This window comes from Mangifera indica, chromosome 10 (genome assembly GCF_011075055.1).
Source record: "Mangifera indica cultivar Alphonso chromosome 10, CATAS_Mindica_2.1, whole genome shotgun sequence".
Classification (NCBI taxonomy): Eukaryota; Viridiplantae; Streptophyta; class Magnoliopsida; order Sapindales; family Anacardiaceae; genus Mangifera; species Mangifera indica.
Window position 1 is genome coordinate 7289427 of NC_058146.1, and position 13008 is coordinate 7302434.

General features: G+C 35.2%; 2 protein-coding genes across 2 annotated transcripts; both read left to right on the forward strand.

The window, feature by feature from the left end:
* The first annotated feature begins 3300 nt into the window (after positions 1-3300).
* Positions 3301-7959, forward strand: LOC123227988 (eukaryotic translation initiation factor 3 subunit C-like). The gene is made up of 4 exons (XM_044653159.1): positions 3301-3435; positions 4267-4325; positions 4457-6232; positions 6797-7959. Exons 2-4 carry the CDS (start codon positions 4302-4304, stop codon positions 7742-7744), a joined length of 2748 nt encoding a protein of 915 aa, XP_044509094.1. The 5' UTR covers positions 3301-3435; positions 4267-4301; the 3' UTR covers positions 7745-7959.
* A 1102-nt stretch (positions 7960-9061) lies between these two features.
* LOC123227881 (leucine-rich repeat receptor protein kinase HPCA1-like) lies at positions 9062-12160 on the forward strand. The gene is made up of 14 exons (XM_044653004.1): positions 9062-9149; positions 9323-9443; positions 9542-9613; positions 9697-9771; positions 9871-9942; positions 10035-10196; positions 10306-10380; positions 10502-10573; positions 10662-10733; positions 10828-10896; positions 11015-11089; positions 11179-11250; positions 11414-11557; positions 11680-12160. The coding sequence occupies exons 1-14, from the start codon at positions 9062-9064 to the stop codon at positions 12158-12160; spliced, it is 1650 nt and encodes a 549-aa protein (XP_044508939.1).
* Positions 12161-13008: the final 848 nt, after the last annotated feature.

Below are 13008 nucleotides of genomic sequence, written 5' to 3' on the forward strand. Positions count from 1 at the left end.
GATAAAATATTTAAACTTTTTTAAATTTTAATTTGATAATAAGTTGAGCCGATTGATTCTTTGATTGAATCAATCAAACTATGAATCAGTGAGATAATCGATTCGATCATCGATCTAATTTTAAAAACATTAATATTATTATAATGTTGCAACATCTGTTGATCTCCTATAGGTTTTCTCTCTTCTCAAAGGATTGGGTGTTACGGCTCCAATCCCACGTCTATTATGACAATAATGCTTTCAATACACACTATCACTTATATTTATTTTGTACAGGACAAAGTTGTATCTAATATTCAAAATATGCACACATAACATTACTATTTTAGTAAATATGTGTGTAATTTTGTGCATTATTTTAAATATTTTAATTTAATTACTAAACTACCCTTACTTTTTGAGGTTAAATAAGTCAACCAGGTTTGAGAAACTAAATTCAAACAAAATCATCAAACAGTCATGAGTAATATATATGCTGACATGCTAATTATGAAAGTAAATTATTTTTTTTCTTTTTGTTAAAACAACTTGCCATCTCTGCTGAGCAAGAACAGCACAATCTGCAAGTTTTCTCCTGGTCCTGAAATCCTTGTATACTTTCTGCAACCTCAATGCAGCTTGATATCTCCGATTACCCGCCATTGCTGAGACACCTGCCGGCTGCATTTTCCTCTCACGAACACCATTCAATCTCGGAGATTCATCACCACCATCCTCACTTAATCCATAAACATCATGAGCTTCAACATCCTCAAAATCTTTGTTCTTTAAACTCATGGCATTTCCAAAAACATGATTCTCCGTTTCTGGGGTAGGACTGTTAAACGGTAACGTGTTCTCTAAATTCCTCCCTTCAAAGCTAAGTGATTTTTCCACGATTATCTTCTGCGTACTGTTTGATTATCTTACCGTTGGCTCTGCCTCATCACGGCCGTTGAAACTGACTGAATGAAAAAATGAAGCCCTAATTTCCCCACCGCCGCCGCCTGTGACACTGAATGATCTCACGAGAACAGCCCCAAAACGGCTGTCTAAATTGTCAATTGAGTATGAAGATGACAACCCCATTTGGCCTTTGAAACAATGCCAAGATCTCTTTGAAACTGTTAAAAATAAGCAAATTAAATCAGAAAAATTCAAGAAACTTGTAGTAAAAACAAAACAACAATACAGATGTTGAAAATATTTGGGTTCTAAAATGAATGAAAGAGACTGAAAACGATTGTTCAAGAAAATGGCTTAACATTAGAAGGGATTCATGGTTGAACCAAAATATATGAACCATTTTCAAGAAAAGACATTACCCACTAACATTTGGGTTCTGTTAGGATCTCAAGTGTAAGGTATGCAACTTAAATCTCACATTAAAAAGTATGAATAACTAATGTGGGGTTTATATGACCTTGAGCTCTTTCATATCAATAACTAGTTTTTTAGGTATGGTTCTTCTAAAGTTTGTATCATTTGGTATCAGACTCATCACCATGTCTCTCAGTTGCAATGATGACTCCTAATTGTAATCGTCGACACAGATGGTGACATTGACATTGCATTATTCGCTCAGGGCTAACAGAGAGCTAGCGCAAAGCCAGACTGTGTGGAATTTTAAAATTTTGCTGGTGGGAGTTTAGGAATACCCCAAACTTTGGGTGGAAACAAGTCTTTTGGCCAAAAAAACAGGTTTAGTAGTTCAAAAGTTTCGAGTTCAAAGATTTCACATGCATATTCATCTTGAAATCTTAAATTCAGGTCTCCATCTAAAGCTTCTTGTCTACCACTTTATATCAAAGAATCGTTACTAGGTGAGAAGTCATGATAAGCATGGTTATCAAGAAAAAGAAGACATGTTCAATGCTTGGAAACGATATTAAAACACTAGACAGGAAACCGAAAGAGTGTAAACTAATTTAGATTCAATGAACTAAATAACAATAGTATTTTTAGGTTAACTTTTTAAACTCAATCGTCAATTTGCTTTATATGTATAAGTTGTACATAAAATTAAATATATGGTATTATTTCACTGATACTTGAAACAAAAATATGTGACAAAACATTGGATCTGTTCAAAGTATACTAAGTCAAAGAAACTAATATCATCATCATCTATTTGTTTTTAGCTCCTTTCTTTGTGATGTTGAGCAGCTCTATTGCAATGTAGACTTGTGCCCCACTTGTTTATGTCACCTTAGCATGAATTCTTTTAACACGTTAGGGTTTACTCACACGTATGAAATGTTCTGAATATCGTAAATCAACTTGATGAGGTCATGACTCATGAGTTACACGATGTGGGTTAACATTGTCACTTAGTGAGTTCAACTTTACACTTTAAGTGTCAATATCGTGATGAGGTATGATAAGTTTTTTATATGAGTTATGATTTGCTTGCTAGACAAGGATATACCGCTCATTGTAAAAATTGCCTACTATCTTCCCTTAAGAGGGAATGAGAATTCAGTTGTGAGGCGTGGGAACTCTCATTAGTTGTGGGGGAACTAGTATCCTTAGAGGTGCTACTATCGTAGCATAGTTGACATGTTATGTGAATGCTTGTATAACACCAGTTAGATCAACTGTATGTGCCATTACTTTTTGGGGGTATAAGGTGTTGCCCACTAGCCATAGAGATGGGTTGATCCTCCAAGAGTAATAAAGGTGGTGTGTTATGACTATAACCTTTGTCGTCAACATGATTGACAGTAGTCATAAATCAAGTAATTCTTATTCCTTTGGATTCTATTGAAGATAAAGATGAATGAAAAATAAAAGAGATTAATAATGTTATATGCACTTATAATGGATATTAATTTGGATACTACTGATTGATATGTTATCATATGATTAAATATTACTTTATCTTTAATTTAAAATCACTTAAAAATATAGTAACATATTATTATTTGTATCCAAATCGATAATCATTATGAATGTACATAGTTTTATTAAAAAAAATATTGCTGAGGTTATGATATACGTGACCTTGATGATCCTGTTATGAGGTTTTGAGAAGGTGAATAGTCTTTCTCAACTTTTAACCCTTTGGTACATCTCTTAAATTTATTTTTCGCTAATTCTATCCAAGGATTGGCCTCAGATAATTTTTTATTGCATAACAAACATGTTTATTCAGTATTTAATTTGAGTAATATTATATATATAAATAATAAACATAAATTTATGTCTAAAATAATAAAATATTATTTTATTTTTAATTTAAAATTATAGAATAATATATTATTATTTATTCAAATAATTTTATCATTCCAACTTGGTTCAAATAAGTATGGGCCTTTTAATAAACGTAAACCTGGCCCACAGATAAAACCTTTCTTTCTTTCGGTTTCTACTGAACAGCCCTACGCCTGACACTCTTCTTCACTGACGCTCTCTGTGCTGCAGCCATCTTCGTTCTTCTTTAATCTTCTACGCTAGGTAACCAATATCCTCTCTCCCTTTTTGTTTGGATCCCGAGAAAATTCCGTGAGAAAAATTTGAATAAATAAAGAAACTGAGAACTCCGATATCGGAGTTTTGGTGTTGTCATATTTTGTGTTTTTGAAATCGGTGGAACGATCTGATTTCCAGGTTTTATGTTAGATAATTTTTTTTTATAATATTGATTTGTCTATGTATTTTTTATTTTATTAGCAAACTAATTTTTTTTTCTTAATTTGATAAACTGTAGCCAGTAAGAATATTTTATCACATTATCAGTCGGTAGTCTCATTTTGTGTTTGGTTGCCGAGAGAGTTTGGGAAAAGTGAAGAAACTGAGAATGCTGGTATCAGAATAGTTGGTCTTTTTAGAATTTGAGTGTGTTAAATTGCTTGGGCGATCTGATTTATGAGCTCTACGTTTTGGATTTAACAAGTTCTGTTTTTATTTAATTTAGTTTATCGTTTTATAGTTAGTTTCGCTAATTATCTGTTTGTGAAATTTTTTAAGGATTTGATAAATCCTATTAAAAAAGAATATTACAGTCGATGGATTTATTGTTTTTATGTTGATTTGTCTGTGAAATTAAGTTTTTGCTTTTTAGATTTCTTGTGTTGTTCTAAATTTTTGTTGACATATAAATGTTAAGCTTATTTTCATTTGGGCTTGTTTTTGTGATATTGTGGTTGTGGAGTTCTGTTACATTGATATACTTTGTTGTAGTCTTCTTTTAGTGGGCTCATAGTTGTGGCTAATTTTTATTATGGGGTCATTGATTGGGTTGGTAGTGCTTATGAAGTTCTATTTCTTGGTCTTGTTTGATTTCAGATTATCGACTTTTGTGATTTCCTGCATACAAGAGAATGTCATCGCGATTCTGGACCCAGGTTGGTGGCCTGATGTATCTTTTATTTTATCTTTATATGTTCTAGTGAATTATCGGATACTAGCAATCTTTGGTGATGGGTCTCTCTGTTGTTTTGTTCCCTCGATTTGATTTTTTCTGCATTTTCAATAGGGTGGCAGCGACTCTGAAGAGGAGGAGAGTGATTATGAGGATGAGGTTGAAACCGGGGGAGCTGAGGCTGCCAATGAAACTGCTGGAAGCAGATACCTGAAGGGCATGGCAAGTGATAGTGATGATTCTGATGGTCAAAAGCGAGTAGTCAGGTCAGCCAAGGACAAACGATTTGAGGAGATGATTGCTACAGTTGACCAGATGAAGAATGCTATGAAGATCAATGATTGGGTTAGTTTGCAAGAGAGTTTTGACAAGATAAATAAGCAGCTTGAGAAGGTCATGAGGGTGACCGAATCTGTTAAGGTTCCTAGTCTATATATCAAAGCTCTTGTGATGTTGGAGGATTTTTTGAACCAAGCATTGTCAAATAAGGAAGCTAAAAAGAAAATGAGTAGCAGCAATGCAAAAGCCTTGAATTCCATGAAGCAAAAATTGAAAAAGAACAATAAGCAATATGAGGATTTGATCAATAAGTGTAGGGAGAATCCTGAGAGTGAGGAGGAGAAGGATGAAGATGAGGAAACTGAGGAGGATGAAGATGAGGAGTCAGAGTTTGAGGAGGATATTGTTGAAGGATCTGATGCTGATGAGGAGGAAGAAGAAGAAGGAGAAGAAGAAGCTGATGATGTTAATGACAAGGGCTGGGAGAAGAAGTTGAGTAAGAAAGATAAGCTAATTGACAAGCAATTCAAGAATCCTGGTGAGATCACCTGGGAAACTGTTAACAAAAAGTTTAAGGAGGTTGTGGCTGCTCGTGGTAGGAAGGGAACTGGAAGGTTTGAGCAGGTCGAGCAACTAACCTTTCTGACAAAGGTTGCGAAGACTCCTGCTCAGAAGCTGGAGATTCTTTTTAGTGTTATCTCTGCTCAGTTTGATGTTAATCCAGGTCTTAGTGGACACATGCCGATAAATGTGTGGAAGAAGTGTGTGCAGAATATGCTTATCGTACTTGACATTCTTACTCAGTATCATAATATTGCTGTGAATGACATTATTGAACCCGATGAGAACGAAACACAGAAGCCAGCTGACTATAATGGGACAATTCGGGTGTGGGGAAATTTGGTTGCCTTTGTTGAGAAGATAGACACTGAATTTTTCAAGAGCTTGCAAAGCATTGATCCACACACACGTGAATATGTTGAAAGACTCAGAGATGAGCCTATGTTGTCAGTTCTTGCTCAAGATGTGCAGGACTATTTGGAGCGGGTTGGAGAGTTCAAAGCTGCGGCAAAGGTAGCCCTAAGGCGTGTTGAGCTTATCTATTATAAGCCACAAGAGGTGTATGATGCCATGAGGAAATTGGTTGACCAGGTAGGAGATGGAGATGAGAAAGCTGGTGAGGAGGAGAGTAGGGGGCCTTCTGCATTTATTGTTGTTCCTGAGGTTGTGCCTCGAAAGCCCACATTTCCTGAAAATAGTAGAACAATGATGGATATGCTAGTTTCCCTCATCTACAAGTATGGAGATGAGAGGACAAAAGCCCGTGCAATGCTTTGTGATATTTACCATCATGCACTCCTGGATGAGTTCTCAATTGCCCGAGACTTGCTTCTAATGAGTCATCTACAGGATAATGTTCAGCAGATGGATGTTTTATCCCAGATACTATTTAACAGGGCTATGGCACAACTTGGCTTATGTGCGTTTAGGGTTGGACTAGTTGCTGAAGGGCATAGCTGCCTTTCTGAACTGTATTCAGGTGGAAGGGTGAAGGAATTGCTTGCCCAAGGTGTTTCGCAAAGTCGATACCATGAGAAGACTCCTGAACAGGTACTTTGCTTATTTCCTTTTACAAGTCAGATGATGCCATGTGCATTCTTAATGAGTATTTTTATACAAATGTGATTTAATTATTACTGCTGTTTTGTTTTCCAGTTGATTTACTACCTATTTGATATAACAATTTAATACAATTCTTAGTTTTTGAAAAGAAACTACTCAAAGAATACTGGAAAACATACTTGACAGACTTTTCTCATCCTTTTTTCATTATTTTCTTTCTTCTGATCCGATAACTTTATCTAGGCCTGGGTGGTGAAGCACTAAATCTCCTATACTTATCTCATATTTTTTCTTTAGAGACATCTCTCAAAATTAGGTTAAGCTTCAAATCTCTTTGAATGAAACTATCGTGCAAATAAATGAATTTGTCCTAGAGCCACTAAAGGCTAAGAGTTAAAAAGTCAAGGTCTCTTTCCACTGGCATGGTGATAAGTTGACCTTCTAAAATTTCATAATTTTGACTGTCAAAGGATAGGATTCACGGGAAGCACAGTACAAGTGAATTACAGTGATAACTTAATTTACTTATCTTAAGTTGTTGATTTTTATCAGGAAAGGCTCGAAAGAAGACGGCAGATGCCATACCATATGCACATAAATCTTGAGCTACTGGAGGCAGTCCATCTGATTTGTGCCATGCTACTTGAGGCCCCTAATATGGCAGCCAATGTCCATGATGCTAAACATAAGGTTATAAGCAAGACTTTCCGACGATTGCTTGAGGTGAGTGAGAGGCAAACTTTCCCTGCTCCCCCAGAAAATGTCAGGGATCATGTAATGGCAGCCACCAGGGCTCTTATGAAGGGGGACTTCCAGAATGCCTTTGATGTCATTAACTCTTTGGATGTCTGGAAGCTACTCAGGAACCGGGAGAGTGTCCTTGAGATGCTTAAGGCCAACATTAAGGAAGAGGCTCTGAGGACATACCTTTTTACCTACACCTCATCCTACGAATCACTAAGCTTGGACCAGCTCACCAAAATGTTTGACCTTTCGGAAGCCCAGATTCACAGTATTGTTAGTAAGATGATGATCAACGAGGAGCTTCATGCCAGTTGGGATCAGCCTACCCGGTGCATCGTTTTCCATGAAATTGAGCACTCAAGGTTGCAGGCTCTGGCATTCCAGTTAACGGAGAAGTTGTCAGTCCTTGCTGAAAGTAATGAGAGAGCAATTGAGGCTAGAATAGGTGGCGGCGGATTAGACCTGCCTCTTAGGCGAAGGGATAACCAGGATTTTGCCATGACAGGTGCTGCAGCTGGCAAGTGGCAGGACAACCTGTCATACACTCAGGGAAGGCAAGTTAATATTCGATTAGGATATGCTGGCAGTGGGAGGACGGTGGTGCTTGGCCAATCTGGTGGATATTCTAGGAACAGGTCTGGTCAGTCACGGGGAGCAAGCGGATATTCTGGAGGCTATAGGAATTCAGCCGCAAGGGGTTCCCAGATGGATAGTTCAGCACGCATGGTCAGTCTCAACAAGGGAGTTCCGGTTTAGTTGAAAAAGATAGCAGTAATATTATTATTCAAAGAGGGTGAAAAGCATCAGGCCGTTTATATAGAAAGAGTTTATTCCGGTGAATCACCACCAGTTTTGGATCCCTTCCGTTCTGACCGCTTCTTGTAGTAAACTGAAAGTTTACTTTTGTTTCTGCTGTTATATTTATATGGAAATGGAATTGAATTTTGAAAGTGGATTTTCTATCCTCATGATGTTTGTGCTTCACAGTTGGAATCGTCGCTGGTTTTGTTTGTTTTGGCATTAACTATTTATGCCCGGGTTATAATTGATAATCAAAGGATAGCTCTTTTATGTTCATAAAAGAAGGTGTCCCAGGTTTACAAATGTCAACATCCTTCTCTCTTACGTCTTACTTATGATATATAATACATATTTTACGATATAATTAATATTAATAAAAAATAATATATATAATAAAATATACTAAATTAATATGATATAATAGATATATTATATGATGTAATATATATTTTATAATACGATACATATTATTAATATAAATATATATATATTTTAGAGAAAATAATAATATATTAATGATGTATATGAGAAATTTTAAAAATTTAAAAGTGTTTATGATATTTTCAAAAATAATAACATATCGATTATATTTTATTTTTTTAAAAGTTATTTTATATGATATGATATGATATTTAATATATATATAATACAAATAATTAAATTTTTGATATATACCATATATAATTTGAATAACATGCTCTTACCCCATACTATATTTAAAAAAAGAATATCCATTTGTCAATCAAGGCTCTTCACATGAAAGCCTGCCATTTGCACTTGTCATATTCCTCTCCCAGCTTCTATTTTGTTTATTTTTCATAATTCAGAGGTCTTTTGACTATTGTAACTTAGCCATTCGACTAACCCACCAAAGATTTTATTTATTTATTTATTTGGAGAATTTAAGCTAAATACAACCTTGTACTTGCAGAAAATATTAATATCATCTATTTACTTATATGGAGAGGAGAATCTTCAGTTATGTTAAAACACATTCAAAATGCAATTATCTTGTTCTTGTCATCAAACAAATGCCTCTGGAAAAACATTGGAAAATCCTCCACGGTTGCCGGGGCCAGGCAGGCTAGATGATGAGTCAAAAATGTAACCTTGTCTTTAATGTTTATTTGATGGAGACTTTCATAAAAAGATGGGACAAACCTCATCACTTGTTCATATCAAAGCATATATAAATGCTGAATTGAGTAATGTTTCAACATGCCAATTTAATTTCATTGAAGTTTTAGCAGGCAGGCAGGCAGGCAGGCAGGCATGGCATTTCTTAGCAGATTGTTCATCTTTATTGCGTTGCTTAGTGTTCATGTTCACTTCATCTTTAGTGTTACTGACAATGGAGATGGTAAAATTTTCTTCTCTTTTGATTGTTGTTTCAGTATTTATCAATTACGGTGAGGGTGGTTACGTAGGAGAAAGACTGATGAATTTGAAATTTCATGCAAATGGGATTTTTACTGTTGGGAATTTCATATTAAATAACTAGAATAAATTAACTGAAAATGATATGGTGGACAGCTGCGGTGCTGAAATCTTTGAAGGATTCATGGCAAAATACACCACCAAGCTGGCAAAATTCCAGTGACCCTTGTACATCCTGGCACGGAGTTTCATGTCAAAGTTCAAGAGTCGCTGCATTGTAACTTTTCTTCTATATTGCCTTCTTTTCATTTTAACGAGGAAAATTGTAAAAAATATTTAAAAAAAAAAAGTTAAAGGGCTCATTTATTTTTTCAGGGAATTGACATCAATGGGACTTGTGGGGAATCTTACTGGAGACATTGGAGGGCTCACTGAGTTGCAATCTCTGTTAGTTTTAATCTGTTAGTTGAAAGTTAACAAATTTAGTTGAATTGTTAATTGAAGTTATGCATTTCTTAATTTTGTATCAGGGATCTGTCATTTAATGAAGGTCTCACAGGTTCAATCCCCCAGCAGATAGGAGATCTCCAGAAGTTGGAAATCCTGTAAGATCCTAAAGCATTTTTCTTCTTGTTTATTTTGAAAGACAAGTTTATCACATGAGGAGATCATCAGTTTTGATGTCAATGTCTCCCTTCTTCCAGAGTCTTAGCCGGCTGCAATTTCAGTGGTATCATTCCTGAAGAAATAGGCAATTTGACGGAGCTCTCTTTCCTGTAAGTAATAGCTACAAAACTTAATTATAAGAGTACAGACTGGAGAAAATTTTCCTCTTTGATTCACTTACAAAAACAACTCTCATTTCCAGGGCGCTGTTCTCAAATTTCTTCAGTGGAGCAATTCCTCCTTCTTTAGGCAAACTTTCCAGGCTCTATTGGCTTGACTTGGCGGACAATCAGTTATCGGGAACGATCCCAGTTTCAACACAAAACTCTCTAGGATTAGACCTCCTCAAAAATGTTAAACACTTGTGAGTTCTCGAGCAAATAGTGAAAAAGAAAAAAATATGTCTTTTTAAAAGTAGCCAAGCTTCACTGCAGCCTCTGACAAATAATAACTTACATTTCATAAATTTGCAACCATTTGGAAAAGAACCATCTTTCGGGTTCTATTCCCCCACAACTTTTCAGCTCTGACATGGCCCTCTTCAATATGTAACTTCCCGTCCTCCTCCCATTAACTATATTACTTTATACATACATACATATGTATTTATAGTATAATATAGTATAGCATAGTATAGTATTGTGAAGCTTCTGGTTGTTCAACTTCCAGATTTCTTGATGGAAATCAGCTTACTGGGACCATCCCAAGCACTTTAGGACTTGTTCATACTCTTAAAGTTCTGTAAGTAAAAATCTCCTTAAATAATCTTTTTTTTTTAAATTTAAAATTTTTAAGATTTGTTTTTAATTTTATTTTCATTCTGCAACAGCCAGCTTGATGGAAATGCTTTGACTGGACAAGTACCATCAAGTCTCAACAACCTTACATCCCTCAATAAATTGTAAGCACTTTTTTTAAACATATTTTTCAGCTTTTATCATGACTTTTTGATAATTAATCAGTTCAAATATGAATATTATATTTATCTTTTTCAGGAATTTGGCAAATAATAACCTGACCGGCCCTTTTCCAGACTTAAGTTTAATGAAAAACCTCAATTATGTGTAAGCCAATGGCACATGAGTGACCATTCTTTTAATGTCTTTTTGTTTTTTTTTTTGGGTTAGTAAATTTCTTTCAACAGCAATTTCTTCTACCTTTTTAAATGATTTATGTTTACAGGGATCTTAGCAACAATTCATTTGATCCATCAGAAGCTCCAGCTTGGTTCTCAACCTTATCATCACTCACTACTTTGTAATTCTTCTGTCTCTCTGTTTAAAATTCTGAAAAAAAAAAAAAAAATCCCATTTCTCAAAGCCTCTTAAATTCTAAATGTTTTCCAGGATTGTAGAACATGGTTCACTTCAAGGGCTTGTTCCAGCTCAACTCTTCAGCTTCCCATACATATACCAGGTGTAAGTTTTAGTAAAACTCTGATCTAAAGAAGTTAAGGGAAATTAGTTCTTTAGTTTTTTTGAAGCCTCAGATGATGAATTCAGATAAAATGTAAAAAATAGAAAATGAACATTTATGTAGGGGATTTATTTTTTTATTTTATATTTTATATTTTGTCAACAGGAGGCTGAGGAACAATTCTTTTAATGGCACATTGGACTTAGCAGGCGAAATTGGTTCATTCTTGCAACTTATTGATTTAGAGAACAACCAAATTTCTGCACTAGCATTGAGTGCTGGAAATCAAAATTCCAACTATACATTGAAGTAAGACATTTTATAAATCTTATTTTTCTTTTAAGTAATATGCATCCATATAAGTAATTTGTGTAATACTGGGAATTTTTTTTCTTGGAGGAATCAAATACTAATAATTGTACTCTCTTCAGCCTCGCAGGGAACCCATTGTGCACTCAATCTCTCTCAAACGTCAGTTTCTGCCGGGGCCTGCAACAAGTTGGAAAGCCATACTCAACAAGCTTGGCTCAATGTGGAGGCAAATCATGCCCTTCTGATGAGAAACTCAGCCCACAGAATTGTGAATGTGCCTATCCATATGAAGGAGAAATGTCATTCAGAGCACCCTCACTCAGGGATTTGTCAAACGTGACCTTGTTTCATTCCCTGGAAATGAGCCTGTGGGTGCAATTGGGGCTCAACCCTGGTTCAGTTTTTCTGCAGAATCCATTCTTCAATACTGAAGCCTACCTTCAGGTTCAGGTGGCTCTGTTTCCATCTGTGGGACTATATTTTAATCGTCCGGAAGTTGGGAGGATCGGATTGCAATTTGCTAACCAAACCTACAAGCCTCCCCTGGAGTTTGGTCCCTACTTTTTCGTTGCTTCTCCTTACCATTTCCCTGGTTATTAAATCTGTCTTTCATTCTGTTGAATGCAATATCCAGAATGGTGAACTAACTAGAGAGGATTGGAAGTTGATTCATGACTTTGATAAGAATAAAGTTATTTAGTTCAATTTACGTGGTTTTTGCATCATTGTTGACTGATAAAAACAAAAATTTAAGATTCGACTGTCATTTTACCAGTGTTGGCTTGTCATCAAAGTGTTCATAGGCATTTGTCATAGAAGCAAAATCATATACATTTCCAAGTGAGAAGAAGGAATACATTTCCCTATAGGAAACCAAGCAAGAATAATCATTTAATATTAGACAAATTGTATTGTCAAGAAAACTTATTTCAACATATCAACAAGAAACTTAATACAAAAATCTGTCCTCATCACGAATGCAAGTGTCAAAAATTGTTGCTGATGTGTATGAGTGAATTAGCAATGGCTGGAAGCTAAGTTGGAAGTTGAACATTGATGTGGCATAATGGCATTGCTTTCCTAGTAGCTATGATGTAATGTTTTTGTGACTAACTTGACTTGTGTAAAGTTGATAATGTTAGGCTTGTTAGGTAAAGCTTTATACACAAGTTAATATGTGTTAGCTTAAGTTAATGGCTATGCTTAAATCCAGCTGAACAACAGCTAATTTTAATCACTTTTTGTAAGTTATGTAACATGCATTCAGAAAAATGTAATGAAAGAGTGAGAACTTTTCTAGCAAAAATTTTAGTAAAGAACTTGAAAATTTTCTCTGCATTTTCTTTGTTACACTCCTCATATAACTAACAAAGTGGTTAAGGGAGTTTGTCATCATTTTAAGGCTGCAAAAAATAATCCATATCAGCTTCAATTTTCTGCACCCAAAC

Coding starts and splice junctions, on each gene's coding strand:
- LOC123227988 (XM_044653159.1), top strand. CDS start 4,302: ATGTCATCGCGATTCTGGACCCAG. Junction 4,326..4,456: donor CATCGCGATTCTGGACCCAG/GTTGGTGGCCTG, acceptor CATTTTCAATAG/GGTGGCAGCGACTCTGAAGA. Junction 6,233..6,796: donor ATGAGAAGACTCCTGAACAG/GTACTTTGCTTA, acceptor GATTTTTATCAG/GAAAGGCTCGAAAGAAGACG.
- LOC123227881 (XM_044653004.1), top strand. CDS start 9,062: ATGGCATTTCTTAGCAGATTGTTCATCTTTATTGCGTTGCTTAGTGTT. Junction 10,574..10,661: donor GTTCATACTCTTAAAGTTCT/GTAAGTAAAAAT, acceptor ATTCTGCAACAG/CCAGCTTGATGGAAATGCTT. Junction 10,897..11,014: donor ATGAAAAACCTCAATTATGT/GTAAGCCAATGG, acceptor TTATGTTTACAG/GGATCTTAGCAACAATTCAT.